The sequence below is a fragment of the Aquarana catesbeiana genome, linkage group LG11, assembly GCF_042186555.1.
Source record: "Aquarana catesbeiana isolate 2022-GZ linkage group LG11, ASM4218655v1, whole genome shotgun sequence".
NCBI classification, from domain to species: Eukaryota; Metazoa; Chordata; class Amphibia; order Anura; family Ranidae; genus Aquarana; species Aquarana catesbeiana.
The window spans coordinates 283,984,577-284,006,693 of record NC_133334.1 but is presented as its reverse complement, the minus strand read 5'-3'; the positions used below and the strand labels follow the sequence as shown (position 1 = coordinate 284,006,693).

The window sequence follows — 22,117 nt, the reverse complement described above, 5'->3', positions numbered from 1 at the left end:
TCATATTCTCCTATGTGTCTCCACGTTCTCCTATGTGTCTTCCACATTCTCCTATGTGTCTCCACGTTCTCCTATGTGTCTTCCACGTTCTCCTATGTGTCGTCCACGTTCTCCTATGTGTCTTCCACGTTCTCCTATGTGTCTCCACGTTCTCCTATGTGTCTTCCACGTTCTCCTATGTGTCTCCACGTTCTCCTATGTGTCTTCCACGTTCTCCTATGTGTCTTCCACGTTCTCCTATGTGTCTCCACGTTCTCCTATGTGTCTTCCACGTTCTCCTATGTGTCTTCCACGTTCTCCTATGTGTCTCCACTTTCTCCTATGTGTGTCCACGTTCTCCTATGTGTGTCCACGTTCTCCTATGTGTGTCCACGTTCTCCTATGTGTCTCCACATTCTCCTATGTGTACTCCACATTCTCCTGTGTCTCCACATTCTCCTATATGCCCATGTTCTCCTATGTGTCTCCACGTTCTCCTGTGTCTCTATGTTCTCCTATGTGCCCATGTTCTCCTACATGTCTCCATGTTCTCCTACATGTCTCCATGTTCTCCTATGTGTCTCCACGTTCTCCTGTGTCTCCATGTTATCTTATGTGTCTCCATGTTATCTTATGTGTCTCCATGTTCTCCTGTGTCCTCGTTCTCCTATGTGTCTACATGTTCTCCTATGTGCCCATGTTCTCCTATGTGTCCTCCATGTTATCCTATGTGTCTCAACGTTCTACTATGTGTGTCCACGTTCTCCTACGTCTCCATGTTCTCCTATGTGTCCATGTTCTCCTATGTATTCTCCATGTTCTATGTGTCCATGTTCGCCTATGTGTCACAATTGATGACCTTTTTATTATATATTCAGAGTGGAAGCCTGAGAGATTCTAAAGTTGAGGTTGAGCGAGCATTTGCACCATGCAGGTCCAGTGTGAGGACGTTCTACACAGATTAGAGAGGAGTCCAATTTAAGCCTCATACACACGGGGTGTTCTCTCAGCAGCTGGTTTGGGGGGTCAGACGTTTTTTTTCTGCAGCTAGTAATCCCACCAGCATGTTATCCTATGTGTTCATTTTCTCCTCTGTGTCTCCACGTTCTCCTATGTGTCTCCACGTTCTCCTATGTGTCTTCCATGTTCTCCTATGTGTCCATGTTATCTTATGTGTCTCCACGTTCTCCTATGTGTCCTCCACATTCTCCTGTGTCTCCACATTCTCCTGTGTGTCCATGTTCTCCTATGTGTCTCCAATGTGTCCATGTTATCTTATGTGTTTCCATGTTCTCCTAAGTGCCCATGTTCTCCTATGTGTCTCCACGTTCTCCTGTGTCTCTATGTTCTCCTATGTGCCCATGTTCTCCTATGTGTCTCCACGTTCTCCATGTTATCTTATGTGTCTCCATGTTCTCCTGTGTCCTCGTTCTCCTATGTGTCTCCACATTTTCCTATGTGTCTTCCACGTTCTCCTATGTGTCCCCACGTTCTTCTATGTGTCCCTGTTATCTTATGTGTCTCCACGTTCTCCTATGTGTCCCTGTTATCTTATGTGTCTCCACGTTCTCCTATGTGTCCATGTTATCTTATGTGTTTCCATGTTCTCCTAAGTGCCCATGTTCTCCTATGTGTCTCCACGTTCTCCTATGTGTCTACATGTTCTCCTATTTGCCCATGTTCTCCTATGTGTCCTCCATGTTATCCTATGTGTCTCCACGTTCTCCTATGTGTCCATGTTATCTTATGTGTCTCCATGTTCTCCTGTGTGTCCTCCATATTCTATGTGCCCATGTTCTCCTGTGTCACAATTGATGACCTTTTTATTATATATTCAGAGTGGAAGCTTGAGAGATTCTAAAGTTGAGGTTGAGTGAGCATTTGCACCATGTAGGTCCAGTGTGAGGACGTTCTACACAGATTAGAGGAGTCCAATTTAAGCCTCATGCACACGGGGGATTCTCTCAGCAGCTGGTTTGGGGGGGTCAGACTTTTTTTTCTGCAGCTAGTAATCCCACCAGCATGTTATCCTATGTGTTCATTTTCTCCTATGTGTCTTCCATGTTCTCCCGTGTCTCCACATTCTCCTATGTGTCTCCAATGTGTCCATGTTATCTTATGCGTTTCCATGTTCTCCTACGTGTCTCCACGTTCTCCTACGTGTCTCCACGTTCTCCTGTGTCTCCATGTTATCTTATGTGTCTCCATGTTCTTCTGTGTCCTCATTCTCCTATGTGTACTCCATGTTATCCTATGTGTCTCCACGTTCTCCTATGTTTGTCCACGTTCTCCTGTGTCTTCATGTTCTCCTATGTGTCACACTTAATGACCTTTTTATTATATATTCAGAGTGAAATCCTGAGAGATTCTAAAGTTGAGGTTAAAGAAGAGATAAAAGAGGAGGATGATGAGGATGGGGTAATGGAGGAGTCAGAGTTTCCAAAGATCTGTACCAGGACACCATGGGGGAGTCATCCACCTACAGAAACCCACCAGAGAGATGTCCCCTATGTGTCCATTTTATCCTATGTGTCCTCCATGTTATCCTATGTGCCCAAGTTCTTCTATTTGTCCATGTTATCCTATGTGCTCATGTTCTCCATGTTATCCTATGTGCCCATGTTCTCCTATTTGTCCATGTTCTCCTATGTGTCCTCCATGTTTTCCCATGTTCTGCTATGTGTCTCCATTTTATCCTGTGTGGCCCAATGTTCTCCTAATGTTATTCTATTTGTCCCATGTTCTCCTATTTGTCCATGTTTTTTCCTATGTGTCCATGTTCTCCTACGTCTCCGCGTTATCCTATGTGTCTATGTTCTCCTACGTCTCCATGTTCTCCTAACATGTCCATGTTCTCCTACGTCTCCATGTCCTCCTGTGTGTCCCAATGTTCTCCTTCATGTCCATGCTTTCCTACGTCTCCATGTTCTCCTGTATGTCCCTCTGTTCTCTTACGTCTCCATGTTCTCCTACCTGTCCATGTTCCTCTGTGTCTCCATGTTCTCCTACGTCTCTATGTTCTCCCGTGTCTCCATGTTCTCCTGTGTGTCCCAATGTTCTCCTACATGTCCATGTTCTCCTACGTCTTCATGTTCTCCTGCGTGTCTCCATGTTCTCCTACCTCTCCATGTTCTCCTATGTCTCCATGTTCTCCTGTGTGTCCCAATGTTCTCCTACGTCTCCATGCACACGCTAGCTGTTATCAGTGTTTTTTTTAGCAGGGGCGTTTCCAGAACTAATGAGTTTTCAGAGGAGTTTTTCAGCTGTAAAAACGCATAATGCAGCTATCTGCCATTTATGAGGCTCAAGCTTTTTTTAAGCAATATTACTGGGCAATGGAAATTTTCTACAGCAAACTCCTCTATTTCCCAGTATGCTTTGCTGCCACATTGTCTGTGTGTAAGCAGGGAATTCCTTTTGCTCTGAAAATAGCGATTAAACAATGACTATCCAGAGATGCATTGTGGGAAAGTGGGAGTTAAAAATAGCAGTGTGGTGGTTTTTTGCTAAAAAAAAAAAAAAAAATTGCCCATGCGGCAAAATGCTAATGCAAAAAAAAAACTCACGTTTTTAATGCAGCATTAAGTAGAGCAGGCTCTTTTCTAAGTCGCAGTGATTTGAAGAACGGTGTGCGATATTTACACTCTATGGATGAAGTAGAGCAGGCTCTTTTCTAAGTCGCAGTGATTTGAAGAACGGTGTGCGATATTTACATTCTATGGATGAAGTAGAGCAGGCTCTTTTCTAAGTCGCAGTGATTTGAAGAACGGTGTGCGATATTTACACTCTATGGATGAAGTAGAGCAGGCTCTTTTCTAAGTCGCAGTGATTTGAAGAACGGTGTGCGATATTTACACTCTATGGATGAAGTAGAGCAGGCTCTTTTCTAAGTCGCAGTGATTTGAACGGTGTGCGATATTTACATTCTATGGATGAAGTAGAGCAGGCTCTTTTCTAAGTCGCAGTGATTTGAACGGTGTGCGATATTTACATTCTATGGATGAAGTAGAGCAGGCTCGGTGTGCGATATTTACATTCTATGCGCACAGTGCGCCCTCTTGTGGCCTCCCAGCTTTTCATGGTGCAGTGAGGAACTTCTTCAGATGTTTCCTGTACAGAAGTTCTCCTCAAATACCCCCACAGGCCATGTTTGCAGGATTTCCCAAAACATGACCTGTTGGGGGTAAGTGAGAACCACTACTGTACAGAGATGACTTTTCTCTGCCTGGACACAGGAGGGAGGTGTTTTGTAGTCCACAGGCAGAGAGCGCAAAAGGAGCCTCAGCTCCACATTTCTGGATCAACAAGGATTTTTCTTTTCCTGACGCCTCCATGGCAGCACACGCTGGGTTGTGACTCCGCCCCCACAACCTGACAGGATTGGTTAGCTATAAGTTTGAAGGGGAGACACCCCGCTGCATTCTCTTTTTTATCCTCACCTGACAGATTGGGATATGCAGCTTGCTCCTGTTGTCAAGATAAAGAAAAAAAGCCTCTTACCGCACTCGCCCCAGCAGGTTCAAGCCTCTCCTGTTTGGAAGTCCCTCCTGTACAGTCTCTAAAGGAGCTTCTATGGAGGGAACCCCCGGTCTGGTGGTCTCAGGGGGCGTCTGGACATCTGGCACAGTAAGCTTTAAAGAAGCTTCATATTTTTGCAGTGGTCTCCTTTTCCTTTTTGCCTGTACCTTTGTCTGTAGTTTACTTATGGTGTTTCTCTGCTTAGAGGTCTGCTGGCACTTGTTGTCCACCGCTGTAGGAACCGTCATGGCCGCCGAGGCCGCCTCCTCCACTCTGCAATTGGCCTCAGGGCCTAGTTCTGCCTTGGGAAGGTAATGCCCTTCTCCAAGATGGCGCCGAGGCGCTCGGGACGCTCTGCGCATGCGCGGGAGCGTCATTTTGCCGCGACGGCGGCGGCAGATTTAAAAACACAGGCATTTTCTGTGTTTTTTGCTGAGCAGTATTCAAATACCTGAATGTTCACCGGCGTTCAACTGCTTTGCCAAGAAAACGACTCAGCAAGACCAGGTAAGTCAATTTATTCGATTTAGCCTTCCAAAAAAAAAAAATTTAAAAAAAAAAAAAGAAAGAGTAAGTTTTAAAAACAAAAAAAAAAAAAAAAAACTTTTTTTCTTTTCTCTTATTTCCTTCAGTCTACACTGTCTACTATCACTATGGAGACCACTGCCCGCGCAGACCACCATCAGCAAACGAGGTAAGAGGCTATTCGTCATCGGTAAGTATTGAAGAAAGGGGAGAAAAAAGAGAGCCAACCACGAAACGCTGCGTTTTTGGCAGCCCCACCAGGTCAAGAGCAGCAAGTTCCAGGCGTGAGAGGAGATCAAGCCATGGGTCAAGCAAAAAGTCCCGCAGAAGCCGCTCAAGATCCTCTTCTCGCCACCGAAGACATAGCCGCTCACGTCACAGTCGGTCACACCGCAGACGGTCACCTTCATCGCACCGCCAAAGCCGCCACACCCGTCCTGCAGCAAACGCTTGCTGGGTATGCGGCGCACCAGCCTTGCCAGATAAACTAGTCTGCAGAGCCTGCTTCAATGAGGCAGCAAAGGACAAAGAGCTAGACGCAGCAATGGCTACGGAGCTCATAAGAGAATCTGTGCGGGAATCCATAAGGGAGACAACAGCACCACTAATCGATAGGCCTACGCCTAGCACATCGGTGGCGGATGACCGCCAACCCCAGGCATCAGAACCCTCCTCAGGAGATGAGGACCAGGACATGTCAGCAGGTTTTGATTTTTCCCTGGTACAGCCTTTCGCAAAGTCAGTCAAAGAAGCAATAGGCTGGGAAGAAGATAAAGAGGAACCGCAGGAAGTCCGGAAATATTTCCCAAATTTAAGAAAAGAACCAGAAAATTTCCCTTTTATAGGTGAACTGGAGGATCTAATTAAAGATGAATGGGAAAGATCTGATAAGCGGTCCAGTCTCACCAACAGACTGACAAAAATGTATCCTCTGAAGGAGTCAAAAGTCAAAACATTGATGAACGCTCCAGTAGTCGACTCCTCCTTGATGCGTCTTGCACGGCATGTCACTCTGCCTATTGAGGACGCAGTTTCCTTTCGGGATGTTCTGGATCGGAAATTGGATCTAGAATTGAAGAAAGCATACTCCACTGCTGGGGGCGCATGCAGACCAGCAATTACCACAGCAGCAGTGGCAAAAGCCATATCAGTTTGGGCAACCAAGGTGGAGAAGGATCTGCAAGACGGTACTGAAATAGATAAAATAATATCTTCTCTTCAGGAGATCAAGTTGGCAGGTGACTTCGTGGCAGAAGCCTCAGTGGATATTATAAGATCCTCGGCGAGATCAATGCTAGCCTCAGTCACAGCAAGAAGGGCCTTGTGGCTGAAACCATGGATGGCCGATACTGCATCCAAAACAAACTGGTGCAGAATTCCATATGATGGCTCAAACCTGTTCGGGTCTAAATTGGACACCGCTATTTCGAAGGTAACAGGAGGGAAGTCGGGATTAATTCCCTCAGATAGAAGACCCAAGGCCCAAAAGGGTTCCTTTTTCAGGCGCAACCTTCCTGAGAAATATAGGGAAGCTAGATCCTACCGTCCTGGTAGGGAATTTAGAAGGGACTGGAAGAACACAAGACCTTCCTTCCTAAGGATGCAGAAGTCCAAGCCTACCCCGGTAGGGGAGCAGCAGAAGTCTTTTTGAAGGTTCGCCTGCCCACTCAGTACAGGTGGGCGCCAGGCTCAAGGACTTCGCACAGATTTGGTCAAGCCATATAGAGGATCAGTGGACTCTTTCCACGATCAAATTTGGACACAAGTGGAAGTTTATGGGCAAAATTCCAAAGAATCACTTCCAATCAACAAGACTGCCATCTTCACTAGTCAAAAGGAAGTTACTATTAAAATATATAGTGGAATTGAAGGAGAAAGGGGCAATACTGGAAGTTCCGTCAGATCAAAAGGGGAGGGGGTTCTATTCCCCACTATTTTTGGTAAAGAAGAAGACCGGAGACTTACGTCCTGTATTGGATTTAAAAAATCTCAACAGGAACATAAAAACAGAGGCCTTCAAAATGGAGAGTCTGCAGTCTATACTTCTGGCAGTGAACCTGGGCGACTGGATGCTCTCAGTAGATTTATCAGACGCTTATCTACATATTCCAATTCATCCCGCCTTTCAAAAATTCCTCCGATTTGCCATCAACAAAAGCCACTTCCAATTTCAGTGCCTTCCTTTCGGCATCTCGTCGGCTCCCAGGACATTTACCAAGGTCCTTCTACCCTTGGTTGCATTCCTCAGGGAGAAGGGTCTGCAAGTCCACCATTATTTGGACGACATCCTGCTCTTGGCAGAGGATCAAGAAACCTTGCTATGCCATCAGAAGATCTTACTCACGACTCTCCAAGACTTCGGCTGGCTAGTCAACTGGAAAAAGAGCAGCTTACAACCCACTCAAAACATGGTATTCTTGGGAGCAGATCTGAACACCAAATTGAACATGGTACAACTTCCTCAGGAGAAGATTCAGCCTCTAGTACAGAAGATGTGGAGATTACTATCAGCGAGGCATCTTCCAGCCAGAATCTGCTTAAGTGTGCTAGGGTCTATGGCGGCAACCCTGCCCATGGTGCAATGGTCACAATGGCACATGAGAATCCTCCAAAACTCCTTTCTGAGGCAGTGGGATGGAGTATCGATGCGTCAGACCATTACCATCTCCAGACCAATGAAGCAATCAGTGTGGTGGTGGACACACTTGACCAACCTCAGGAAATACAAACTGATAGTTCCCCCAGATCCGATAATAGTCACCTCGGACGCCTGTCAGAGCGGCTGGGGAGCTCACTGTCAAGATCAAGCAGCGCAGGGCCGATGGCAGTTCCGGGGCCAGGATTTAGTATCGAATATACTGGAACTCAGAGCAGCCTTCCAGGCCCTCATGGCATTTGCACCAGTCCTCAGAGGGAAGAACGTGCTTATTCGGATGGACAACAAGGTGGCAGTGTCCTACATCCAGAGGCAAGGGGGTACCAAGAGTCTCACATTGATGGAGGAAGTCCGCCCTATCCTGGAATGGGCACAGGCACACCTAGCAGATCTAAAAGCAATATATGTTCCTGCGGCACAGAACATGTTAGCCGATTACCTGAGTCGAGAAACTCTTTCCAACAACGAATGGTCCCTGAGTCTCCAGGCCTTTTCTCTTCTTACGGAGACATGGGGAGTACCAGAGATCGACTTAGCAGCTACTCCGGCGAATACGAAGTGTCGGAGGTTCCTGTCCAGAGCATCTTTCCCTTCAGCCGAGGGGATAGATTGTCTAATTCACCCCTGGAACTTCAAGTTGGGGTACATATTCCCGCCAACTCCGCTAATTGCAAGATTCCTGTCCAGGCTTCGCAGATCTTCAGCCACGGTAATCGCGATAATTCATCTTTGGCCGAGAAGACCATGGTTCACGACACTATTGCAGCTCAGCCTTCAACCTCCAATCATCCTTCCGGTAACTCCGGATCTGCTATTTCAAGGCCAATTCCTACATCCAGCTCCAGAGAAACTACATCTGACAGCATGGAAGTTGAAAGGGTTAGGTTAAGGGAACAAGGCTGCTCACAGGAAGTAATATCGACTTTGATGCAAGCCAGGAAGAGCACCACCAACACCACCTATACAAGAATTTGGAACCAATTCTTTAGAATGGCGCAGCAGAAGGGATGGGATCCTATTGCTCCAGAACCTTCTCAAATCCTAGAATTCCTCCAATCAGGAATCAACAAAGGTCTAAGTTCAAGTACCCTTAAGGTACAAGTATCTGCTTTGTCGGCCAAAACAGGCACCAGATGGGCATTACATCCGCTGGTTATCCAATTTCTGAAAGCCTGCCTGAAAATCAAACCTCCTAAGAAACCAGTTTTTCCATCATAGTTCTTGAAGCCTTCACCAATCCTCCTTTTACTCCATCTGAATCAATATCTCTATGGGATCTGACTCTAAAACTATCCTTTCTCATTGCAATCACTTCAGCAAGGAGGGTGTCTGAGATCCAAGCACTGATGGCATCAGAACCTTACTTGGTATTCTTTCCTGATAAGGTAGTACTAAGACCTTCAGACCACTTCATCCCGAAGGTAGCAACTTCCTTCCATTACAACCAAGATATTGTCTTACCATCCTTCACTAATGATCAGGGTGAACCTCATCCCCTGGATGTTAAAACTACCATCATTAGTTACCTGACAGCTACGAATTCTTTTAGAAAGACGGATACCCTCATGGTCATCCCACATGGAAACAGACGAGGTCAAGCGGCTACCTCACGTACTATCGCCTCCTGGTTAGTCAAGTCCATCAAGAAGGCATACTCCATGCGGCATATGGCAATTCCTGAAGGCATCAGGGCTCACTCGACCAGGGCAGTGGCTACCTCCTGGGCAGCGTATTGCAGGGTTTCACCGGAGACTATTTGCAAAGCAGCAACTTGGTCCTCCAGACATACGTTTATTTCTCACTATAGAGTAGATTCTGCTCATTTGGCTATGGCAGACTTCGGTAGATCCGTTGTTAGAGCCAATTCTTCCGCATTATAAGGAATAAATATTATTTTCTTGCACCCACCCGACTGGCGAGTTATTTCCCAGCGTGTGCTGCCATGGAGGCGTCAGGAAAACGGAAAATTGTATACTCACCTTTCCGTAATTTTCCTTTCCTGACGCCTTTCCATGGCAGCACACAGATTCCCACCCCGTTTTATGGTGATATATTTACAGAGAATGCAGCGGGGTGTCTCCCCTTCAAACTTATAGCTAACCAATCCTGTCAGGTTGTGGGGGCGGAGTCACAACCCAGCGTGTGCTGCCATGGAAAGGCGCCAGGAAAGGAAAATTACGGAAAGGTGAGTATACAATTTTCCGTTTTTTGTTTTCTTTTTGCACTTACCCTACAGATGGAAGAGTTTTCTTATAATGGGATATTAAATGAACCTAAAGGAAGCGATAAGACATGTTCGATGGCGGGGAGTACATACAATGAGAGACATTGGATGTCGGGGAGTACATACAATGAGAGACGTTCGATGTTGGGGAGTACATACAATGAGAGACGTTCGATGGCGGGGAGTACATACAATGAGAGACGTTCGATGTCGGGGAGTACATACAATGAGAGACGTTCGATGTCGGGGAGTACATACAATGAGAGACGTTCGATGTCGGGGAGTACATACAATGAGAGACGTTGGATGTCGGGGAGTACATACAATGAGAGACGTTCGATGTCGGGGAGTACATACAATGAGAGACGTTGGATGTCGGGGAGTACATACAATGAGAGACGTTGGATGTCGGGGAGTACATACAATGAGAGGCGTTGGATGTCGGGGAGTACATACAATGAGAGACGTTCGATGTCGGGGAGTACATACAATGAGAGACATTCGATGTCGGGGAGTACATACAATGAGAGACATTCGATGTCAGGGTGGTCGGTCACATCACAAGAATCTCATGGTTTCCTCCTTCCTCGCTGTGACGGGACGATTCGCACCTTCAGGTGACATTCCGGAAAACAAAAGACTGCGGGACACGTGTGGAATGAAATTGCATTTTACTGAGAAAAATGGTTTTGCTACAAATACATAATAAATTGTTTTTACTTCCAAAAAACATTATTTATCATCAAAACTTCTAGAATTCAGCAAAATAAAACGAGGAACAGAGAGACGTGAAAACACGACACAGACAGACGACACACACATGTGCAATTCTTCCTACACCCCGCCCAGCAAAATACAGGAAACATTCTGCCCCTCCCACCTCCCCTTCAGACACGCCCCCAATATTCCCATACAATATCGGGGGCATTAAAGTGACCTATGTGGGTAACAGGGACTTGTCTGTGCTCCGCCTCTCCAGGTTCCGGTACAATAGAATAGTCAGGATTTGCACTGCTTGTCCCCGGAATCGACACTTTTGGTTACATCAGAAATAAAAACACAGAAATCAATGTACAGCGATCCTCCCCCATTCACACCACCACCCAGAAAAAGGCCCTCGGTGTGACATCACACGTCCCCGCCTCCCAATGTCCAGCCATCAGTGTGACATCACATGTCCCCGCCTCCCAATGTCCAGCCATCAGTGTGACATCACATGTCCCCGCCTCCCAATGTCCAGCCATCAGTGTGACATCACATGTCCCCGCCTCCCAATGTCCAGCCATCAGTGTGACATCACATGTCCCCACCTCCCAATGTCCAGCCATCAGTGTGACATCACATGTCCCCGCCTCCCAATGTCCAGCCATCAGTGTGACATCACATGTCCCCGCCTCCCAATGTCCAGCCATCAGTGTGACATCACATGTCCCCGCCTCCCAATGTCCAGCCATCAGTGTGAAGGATCGTGTGACATCACAACAACATGTTCCCGCCTCCCAATGTTGTGTCATCAAATCCACCCCCCTCCCCCGGAAAGCATTGTATGCTCCCCCAGGACACCCATAGCCATGTTCAGGCTCGGGGGGGGACTGGGATTAAAGTGAACCTGTTATCTACATGTTTGGGAAATGAAGACCTAAAGGACCCGCTGACACAGATGACAAATAGAGGCAGCTGAAGGCTTTTTACCACCGAAACAGTGGCTGTGCAGCTAAGGTCCAATATGCCCAATGGCAAGTCAGAACTAGAGCCCTCCAATCAGCAGGGAGCAAAATGCTTATCTAATCAAAGAATCATATGTGTCCCTCAGCAGAGAGACCGCTGCTTCTCTGCAGGATGCTGGCCGGGGACAGACTCTTCTACTCAAGCTGTCTGATTTCTGGAAACCAAATCTTACCAACGCCTTTTATCATCTGCAATTCAGCCAAACTGCAACTTCAATCGAGCTTTACCCTTCCCCCTCTCTCCAAATCTAATAATAAGAAAATGGGGTGGAGTTGTGTGCAGAGCGACATTCATGTCATTGTCTATGAGGAACATCTCATTCACATAACCAATGAATAGATTTCTTCTGGATGTTCAGATCCTCAAGAAATAAATAAAAAGCAATGATTCGGAACCTTTTCAGATGAGCGAAGCCTTTGTTTGCTCTGCCCGAGCCGCGCCTATCAGGCACAGAATATACCGACCCGGCGCCCCCCATCCTGGAACCCGGGGCGGGGGGCCGGGCCCCACACTCTGGAACCCGGGGCGGGGGGGGCCTTTAAAACCCCCCCCACCTATCGTGAATGGAGAACCAGACCACCAATACGAGGACTGTGAGGGAATGGAGAGGAAACATGCAGCTAAAATCACAACCTACAATAAAAACATAAAAAAGAATGCAAATATTAAAAAAAAAAAAAATAATGCCTCGTAAATGAGACAGAGAAGTGACCCGTCTAAGCGGGCGGCCAGAGAGAACGGACTTCACTGAGCCGCACACTTACCTCATCTACACTGGTACCAAAACCAGGACCAGAACCCCAAAGACCCGTAAAAAACCCTCCAAAATAGAAATAAATAAAAATACTGACTGTCCCTCCGAGCAGCTGAAAGCTTTTTTCCTTTAATTGTCTGACCTCTCCAGACTCCCGGATCTCATCGTCCAATGAGGAGATTCTGAGGTCTCCCGCCCCGGGACATCATCCCGGATCTCATCATCCAATGAGGAGATTCCGAGGTCTCCCGCCCCGGACCTCATCGTCCAATGAGGAGATTCCGAGGTCTCCCGCCCCGGACCTCATCGTCCAATGAGGAGATTCCGAGGCCTCCCGCCCCGGGACATCATCCCGGATCTCATCATCCAATGAGGAGATTCCGAGGTCTCCCGCCCCGGATCTCATCGTTCAATGAAGAGATTCTAAAGTCTCCCGCCCCGGATCTCATCATCCAATGAGGAGATTCCGAGGCCTCCCGCCCCGGACCTCATCGTCCAATGAAGAGATTCTAAAGTCTCCCACCCCGGGACATCATCCCAGATTTAATTGTCCAATGAGGAGATTCCGAGGTCTCCCGCCCCGGATCTCATCCTCCAATGAGGAGATTCCGAGGTCTCCCGCCCCGAATCTCATCGTCCAATGAGGAGATTCCGAGGTCTCCCGCCCCGGATCTCATCGTCCAATGAAGAGATTCCGAGGTCTCCCGCCCCGGACCTCATCGTCCAATGAGGAGAAAGAACAAAAAGGTGAATGATATCCTTTAGTAATAGGTGACCCCGGGGGACAGAACTAAGGTACAGGGGGGAGGGGGACACTGCGCTCCCCTAGATATCAAACACAAGGAGTGACTCAGAGCCCCAGAATGAAGACACAATGACACGGACGGGTCTCATTCCCTAATACTGAATAGAGGTCTGTCTGCAGCCTTCCTGATGGATTTAGCCCCCGTTCACATTGGATCGATTTGACAGGTCAATCACATGACAAGTCGCAGCCTATTGCTGGTACCCATTAGAAAATGCAACGGAAGTGACGTTCCGTTGCTGCCATCTTGGTACACCCCGCACTGGTCTACAGTAAGCCTACAGTCAGAATCTTGGTACACCCACCGGAGTTTTGCATTTCACACATATTTTTACCAGTAAGCTGACCTTATATGGTGATATACGGGATTTGGAAGTCTGACTGCTTGGATGTTGAATTTTAAAAGCAGCGGCGAGTCTTCTGATCTCACAGGTTTGCTGATCTGACAGAACACCGCTGATTGATTAACTCAACATCAAAACAGTCAGACAGATTTCCAAATCCTGATTTCTTTCAAGTTGGACCCAAAGTCACACTGAAACGCGGCTTTCAAATCGCACGATTTCAGTCACAGGATTTCAAAGCAGAGTTCAGTGTGAGCGAGGCCTAAAGGACAACTCCGCCTTTCCCTGACATGTGACACGTTCTAACATTCTGTGACGGACTTGTAGTTCTCCATGGAGTGCAGTGATCAGACAGGGAGCTGGAGGAAGAGTGGGGGAGCCTGGCACCCGCCATCCACTCATCCTGGGTGCAATGCTCTGCAGGCTCCCCTGTACAAAAATATAAAAAAATACATTTTTAAAAAATGCACATTTTGTCCCCTGCAAAAATATGTGCATTTATTAAAAGTGAACCTAGGTAGGCTGAAATACCTTTCCTGCAGAGAATGCACATCGTTCAGCAGTACTGGAGGGAGCCCAGAGCAGCATTTGCTTCAGGAAGGAGATTTCACCGCTTCTATTACCATTATGCCATTTATATGAATATCTGAGCACAGGTCCACTTGTACAAAGAATTATGGATGATGTCACGGCTGAGCGATTCTGAAAATACCAGTTCCCTGGCTGTCATGCTGATCCAATGGCTTCAATGCTTTCTGAAGAACTGACCCAGAAGATGAGGAGCCAGACTTCATTCTGACCTTCCTCCCTCTTCAGAGTGGCAGAAAGCAGTGAAGCCAAGGACAGCCATAGGAAGCCACCAATGGCAGCCCAGTACAGGTTCCCATAGACTGTATACAATGAGATCTGTCACCGACTTCTGACAGCCGATACCTAGACATTTACAAATCAGTAAAGACAGAAATCCTTCCTCCCTCCTTCAGCTGTACCCAGCGTGGAATATTCCACCCGAACATGGTACAAAATAACAAAATAAAAAGTCTTCTTTCCTTGTGTGGTTTTGATGTTCCATAAAAATACTATTGTTACCAATCACAGACATTGCGCTCTGAAGAATCGGGTGGTTTGTACATGAATCTCTTCACTTATATTACACTAGAAAATAGCAAAGCTACACAATAATGAAGTAAAAATGTGGAAACCGGTTATGAGAAAAGCCAGTAGAAAAAGTACCACCTTTCATCTCTGGGGGGCGTAGTAGCAATGCAGGATATTGGGGACCTGGAAGAACCCTACACAGGTATAGAACCTGAGATTGTTCATATTCTGAGCAGATTTCACCCAGCTCTCCACCTGTGCAGGTTCTGTACACCTCCCCCATCACTCTGAGGTTGTGAGTACTGAACATTATCAGCATGTCTGAAATAAGAACTGCCTGTGTTGTCTATAGCAAACCAAACATCCCCTTTATATTATTATGTTGATTTCCCAGTCTCATACAAGAGAGAATGTGATTGGAGCACAAAGTTCTCTATGGGTACCGCTATAAATGAGACCGAGTACAGAAAAACAAGTGGGCTGCCTTTGCTGAACTCCTAAAAAATGCTAGTTACCTGGCTGTGTGCCATACTATGAGGAGCAAAAAAGGATCCCGCGTTATTGATGGGTTCTAAAAGTGAAGCGCCCAGTAGAACATGTCGAGGCACAAAGAATGTGGAGTCCTGAGCACCCCATTGATGAGGAGACTGGAATTAGCACCGGTGTCTGATCAGGTCAGATATTTGATAAAAGACAGAAGGGTAACCCGACGCGTTTCAAGGATCTGCTTTCCCTTCTGGAGGGCCGACTGATGTGTGTGAGCCAAAATCAGGAGAAGAGAAGAGAACACTAAGAAGCTCCACCACACACCAATGTAATGGATGATCAGCCACAGCGACCGCAGGAACACCGATCTGTAAAAACAAACAAACTTTCTTATCCAGAAACTGGATGGTTATGGGACAAGCCGAGACCCATAAGAGTCACTCCGAACAACCACAGCAACGGTAAACCCTCAGGGTTGGGGGTTCCATACTTGTGTCTGAGTGGTAATGCAACAACAGGAGACGCCCAAATACGGCCGACCCCGTACAGGAGACGCCCAAACCCCGTACAGGAGACGCCCGACCTCGTACAGGAGACGCCCAAATACAGCCGACCCCGTACAGGAGACGCCCAAACCCAGCCGACCCCGTACAGGAGACGCCCAAACCCCGTACAGGAGACGCCCAAACCCCGTACAGGAGACGCCCAAACCCCGTACAGGAGACGCCCAAACCCCGTACAGGAGACGCCCGACCCACACAGGAGACGCCCAAACCCCGTACAGGAGACGCCCAAACCCCGTACAGGAGACGCCCAAACCCCGTACAGGAGACGCCCAAACCCCGTACAGGAGACGCCCAAACCCCGTACAGGAGACGCCCAAACCCCGTACAGGAGACGCCCAAACCCCTTACAAGAGACGCCCAAACCCCTTACAAGAGACGCCCAAACCCCGTACAGGAGACGCCCGACCCCGTACAGGAGACGCCTGACCCCGTACAGGAGACGCCCGACCCACACAGGAGATGACGGACCCCATACAGGACACGCCCGACCCACACAGGAGACACCCGAACACAGCTGACCCCGTACAGGAGACGACGGACCCCGAACACGGCTGACCCCGTACAGGAGACGACGGACCCCGAACACGGCTGACCCCGTACAGGAGACGCCCGACCCCGTACAGGAGATGCCCGACCCCGTACAGGAGACGCCCAAACCCCTTACAAGAGACGCCCAAACCCCGTACAGGAGACGCCCAAACCCCTTACAAGAGACGCCCAAACCCCGTACAGGAGACGCCCGACCCCGTACAGGAGACGCCCGACCCCGTACAGGAGACGCCCAAACCCCGTACAGGAGACGCCCGACCCCGTACAGGAGACGCCCGACCCCGTACAGGAGACGCCCGACCTCGTACAGGAGACGCCCAAACCCCGTACAGGAGACGCCCAAACCCCGTACAGGAGACGCCCAAACCCCGTACAGGAGACGCCCAAACCCCGTACAGGAGACGCCCAAACCCCGTACAGGAGACGCCCAAACCCCGTACAGGAGACGCCCGACCCCGTACAGGAGACGCCCGACCCCGTACAGGAGACGCCCGACCCCGTACAGGAGACGCCCGACCCCGTACAGGAGATGACGGACCCCATACAGGACACGCCCGACCCACACAGGAGACACCCGAACACGGCTGACCCCGTACAGGAGACGACGGACCCCGAACACGGCTGACCCCGTACAGGAGACGACGGACCCCGAACACGGCTGACACCGAACAGGAGACGCCCGTCCCACACAGGAGACGCCCAAACCCCGTACAGGAGACGCCCAAACCCCGTACAGGAGACGCCCAAACCCCTTACAAGAGACGCCCAAACCCCGTACAGGAGACGCCCAAACCCCGTACAGGAGACGCCCAAACCCCGTACAGGAGACGCCCGACCCCGTACAGGAGACGCCCGACCCACACAGGAGATGACGGACCCCATACAGGACACGCCCGACCCACACAGAAGACACCCGAACACGGCTGACCCCGTACAGGAGACGACGGACCCCGAACACGGCTGACCCCGTACAGGAGACGACGGACCCCGTACAGGAGATGCCTGAACACGGCTGACCCCGTACAGGAGACGACGGACCCCGAACACGGCTGACCCCGTACAGGAGACGACGGACCCCATACAGGACACGCCCGACCCACACAGGAGATGCCCGAACACGGCTGACCCCGTACAGGAGACGATGGACCACGGACACGGCTGACCCCGAACAGGAGACGACAGACCCCGTACAGGAGATGCCCGAACACGGCTGACCCCGTACAGGAGACGACAGACCCCGTACAGGAGATGCCCGAACACGGCTGACCCCGTACAGGAGACGACGGACCCCATACAGGACACGCCCGACCCACACAGGAGATGCCCGAATACGGCCGACCCCGTACAGGAGACGACGGACCCCATACAGGACACGCCCGACCCACACAGGAGATGCCCGAACACGGCTGACCCCGTACAGGAGACGATGGACCACGGACACGGCTGACCCCGAACAGGAGACGACAGACCCCGTACAGGAGATGCCCGAACACGGCTGACCCCGTACAGGAGACGACAGACCCCGTACAGGAGATGCCCGAACACGGCTGACCCCGTACAGGAGACGACAGACCCCGTACAGGAGATGCCCGAACACGGCTGACCCCGTACAGGAGACGACGGACCCCATACAGGACACGCCCGACCCACACAGGAGATGCCCGAATACGGCCGACCCCGTACAGGAGACGACGGACCCCATACAGGACACGCCCGACCCACACAGGAGATGCCCGAACACGGCTGACCCCGTACAGGAGACGATGGACCACGGACACGGCTGACCCCGAACAGGAGACGACAGACCCCGTACAGGAGATGCCCGAACACGGCTGACCCCGTACAGGAGACGACAGACCCCGTACAGGAGATGCCCGAACACGGCTGACCCCGTACAGGAGACGACGGACCCCATACAGGACACGCCCGACCCACACAGGAGATGCCCGAATACGGCCGACCCCGTACAGGAGACGACGGACCCCATACAGGACACGCCCGACCCACACAGGAGATGCCCGAATACAGCCGACCCCGTACAGGAGACAGGCAACTAACATTGTTTAAAGAAGATTCTAGCAAAGGCCACATGTCCCCATAATACAGCTATAATAATAATAATAATATACTTGTATGCAGTATAAATGAATACGTGTGTGAAATTTGTAAACAATGGTCCAGCACTCTTTGTGCCGTTCCTCACAGCAACCAATCAGAATTGGGTAAGATTATAGTACCGCCTTCATAGCATCCAATGAGGATATATAAAAGGAAGAGTATCAGATTCTTATAAAGGTCAGACAACACAGGGGGGAAGATTTACTAAAACTGGAGAGTGCAGAATCTGGGGCAGCTCTGCACAGTAACCAATCAGCTTCCAGGATTTAATTATCAAAGCTTCATTGAAGAAGCTGAAGTTAGCAGCTGATTGGCTCCTATGCACAGCTGCACCAGATTCTGCACTCTCCAGGTTTAGTAAATCTATCCAATGAGCACGTCCCAGGCTATGAAATCACCTGCAATGCTCCAATGAGATCCATGGTGAGTACCAGAGAAGCCAATCACCCAGAGATGAAAGGAGGGCAGCGGCAGTACCAAGTGTAATCATAAGGGGGCACTATAGGCTGAGCTCACGGCTGGAAATGTCCTAGTTGGACCTCATGTACACCGGCGGGCTGACAGCCTCACATCCTGGGGTTTTCCAGAGCCTGGGGGGAGGGGCACAGGTCCAGCATCCAGCCCTGAAGCTTGTCAAGATCAATGACAGACAGAAATACACGGCGACCGGATTCTGTAGCAGCGTTTGGGGTAAGATCCGCAACGACATGTCCTGAACACAGGAACCCTAGATTAGGACAAACGTCCCTAAATGTGATCTCCGATCAGTACAGCATCCAGCTGCTGTGTATTTCAGTCATCGATTCCGGCCGTCTGCAGGCAGCGGGTCTGAACATCCCACCAGAACCTCCTCCTAGGTGCCGGAAAATACCACAATCCAATGCCGACCGGTCAAGCTGCCCAGTGCATGTAGCCTTAAAGTATATATTACCAGCAGCCTGTGCTGCCGGTGTACCCATCCCCCATCTGAATACAGCCGTACCATACCTGCTTCAAGGTGGAATCTTCACAGAATTTATTTCTAGTCATCAATGATTCCGAGAAACCAAATTCTATCCAATCCTATTCTATCCAATTCTATTCTATCCGGCAGCCTTATTTGTTTTCATGCCACATGAATGGAGCTACGTGACATTTCTTTATCTCTTATCTCATTTCAGGCACCGCCTTCTTCTGCCTGCAAACATGACTATTGTCACTTAGGATTCTATCTTTGGCTTGGAAATGTCTGGCAAGACGGCATGACTGACGGCTCACAAGTCAGGAAAGAGTAACAGACAGATTCTAATAATAAGAAGAAGCCTATAGAATTGACAGGATGGATGAGCGGACCCCGACATGCTGAGGGCGGCCCCAGAGGTCCTTTCTTTAACCCTAAATCTACCACATGGCTGACCCCGGAGGGAGACATGGTGACAACGACTAGGAGGGTTATAAAGTCAGTTCTGATTGGTCTGTCTGGGTTATTGCACTTTGTTGAATAAGGCTGTTAGTGTTCTTCCAGTGTGCCCATCGGCTTCCTGCAGTGCGATCTACATACTGATCTAATCAGCCACCGCATCGCCCTGCCCCATCACTACTACCCCCCACCGCATCGCCCTGCCTCATCACTACTACCCCCCACCGCATCGCCCTGCCCCATCACTACTACCCCCCACCGCATCGCCCTGCCTCATCACTACTACCCCCCACCGCATCGCCCTGCCTCATCACTACAACCCCCCACCGCATCGCCCTGCCCCATCACTACTACCCCCCACCGCATCGCCCTGCCCCATCACTACTACCCCCCACCGCATCGCCCTGCCTCATCACTACAACCCCCACCGCATCGCCCTGCCCATCACTACTACCCCCCACCGCATCGTCCTGCCACATCACTACTACCCCCCACCGCATCGCCCTGCCCCATCACTACTACCCCCCACCGCATCGTCCTGCCCCATCACCCCCCCGCCTCCCAGTCATCCCTACTACTACCCCCCACCGCATCGCCCTGCCCCATCACTACTACCCCCCACCGCATCGCCCTGCCCCATCACTACTACCCCCCACCGCATCGCCCTGCCCCATCACTACTACCCCCCACCGCATCGTCCTGCCCAGTCATCCCTACTACTACCCCCCCACCGCATCTCGCCCTGCCCCATCACTACTACCCCCCACCGCATCGTCCTGCCCCGTCATCCCTACTACCCCCCACCGCATCGTCCTGCCCCGTCATCCCTACTACCCCCCACCACATCGCCCTGCCCCGTCATCCCTACTAACCCCCCACCACATCGTCCTGCCCTGTCATCCCTACTACCCCCCACCGCATCATCCTGCCGTGTCATCCCTACTACCCCCCACCACATCGCCCTGCCCCATCACCCCCCCTACCACCTCCCGTCAGCCCCCCCCCACCTCACGCCCCATCACCCCCCCACCCCCTTCTGCCCCGTCACCCCCCCCACCACCTCCTGCCTCGTCACCCCCCCACCACCTCCTGCCCCGTCATCCCTACTACTAGGTGTGTTTTATTAGGTACATCAGAGTTCCTTATTCTATTAAATAAAACCTGCACACTTAGAATCCCCGGTACCACACATGGAGGAGGAATTGTTCAGCCCCTGCCCCTTTTCCCTTCACAATTGCACTCTATGACATCTCCGGCCTTTTTTTCTTTTGTAATTCTTAAAAGATTCCACCTTACTAATAGTAATAAGACTAGTAAAATAAAAGGCATGGGGGAGGGGGGTTGGGGGAGTGATTAGCTAGTTTTGGAAGGAATGTACAAGCCTCGGCTGTGGTGACAACACCGAGAAGGGAAAACTTGCGCCTAAAAGGATCTTCAGTTCTCTGACAGCGAGAGGGCCAGCGCCGCTTGTAATGCCGCTTCCTCATCGATGCTGTAATCCTGAAAAACATAAACATGACACTAAATACGGCTTCTATGGATCCATCTTCTATACAGCTCATCTAATAACACTCCTTACACAAGGCCAGAACCATGGAAGCCCCGCCCACACAATGCATGCAGAGGGCAAGGCCCCAGTATGACCCGCCTTCTCCCAGCTGATTTATTTCCTAATTTTTGACCTATGCCTTGCTCTGCGTCTGTGTGGAGGTGGCCATCTTGGTAGAGGCGGGGCTTTGCTTCCTCATGTCAGAGCCTCCAGTAAGGAGAACAGTTGGGCAGCACAGTAGTGACATCACCAGATCTCTTTCCACATTCCCCAGCAATGCCATAGAACTCATACTGCGGATATACAGCTCTGAGGGCGGGGGGGGGCAGGGAGCACACTGTGTCAGAGCTGGGCTCAGCCCTTAATTCTCTAAACTGGCCGCTCAGCTGTCGGCTAATTGCCAGCTCCTATCTCTCCACCATCACTCACCTGTTGATGATATCCTGCTCATCAGTCCTGCCTACTTAAGCCGTCCAGCCCAGATGATCTCTGCCTTCGCCTGACATTCTGGCTTGTCTGATTATCTGTTCCGGTTACCAAACTTTAGCTATGATTTGACTACGTTTGTTCTATTTACTTTTATTATTAAACAAGTGTGATTTAACTGTACTTCTGTCTCGGTCTGATTCGTGGTTTCTGACACACTGACAGTCTTCAGAAGAACATTTCTGGGTATCCCCTATAATGTAGCAGTCTTCACTTTGAGTTTTCTATGACATGAGGCATGAACTCAAATGAACTGATAACACAATAACTCTCTCAATAAAAGGGAAGTCCAGCCTAACATTAAAATCTCGAAATCTCCAGACATCCACGATC

At 49.8% G+C, this 22,117-nt stretch overlaps 1 protein-coding gene and 1 long non-coding RNA gene across 2 annotated transcripts in view; both read right to left on the bottom strand.

Moving 5' to 3' along the window:
* Nucleotides 1-10,556: 10,556 nt before the first annotated feature.
* LOC141112881 (uncharacterized) lies at nucleotides 10,557-15,852 on the bottom strand. The gene is made up of 2 exons (XR_012236656.1): nucleotides 12,872-15,852; nucleotides 10,557-12,828 (listed from the first exon to the last, which is right to left on the bottom strand). It is a non-coding gene; the product is annotated as an uncharacterized lncRNA (long non-coding RNA).
* Nucleotides 15,853-20,820: 4,968 nt separating this feature from the next.
* Nucleotides 20,821-22,117, bottom strand: part of RNF166 (ring finger protein 166) — a 31,364-nt gene continuing 30,067 nt past the window's right edge. The window contains exon 5 of the mRNA XM_073605983.1: nucleotides 20,821-21,249. Within this exon, the coding sequence (XP_073462084.1) occupies nucleotides 21,184-21,249 (66 nt within the window). The 3' untranslated portion in view covers nucleotides 20,821-21,183. The remainder of the gene's footprint in view (nucleotides 21,250-22,117) is intronic.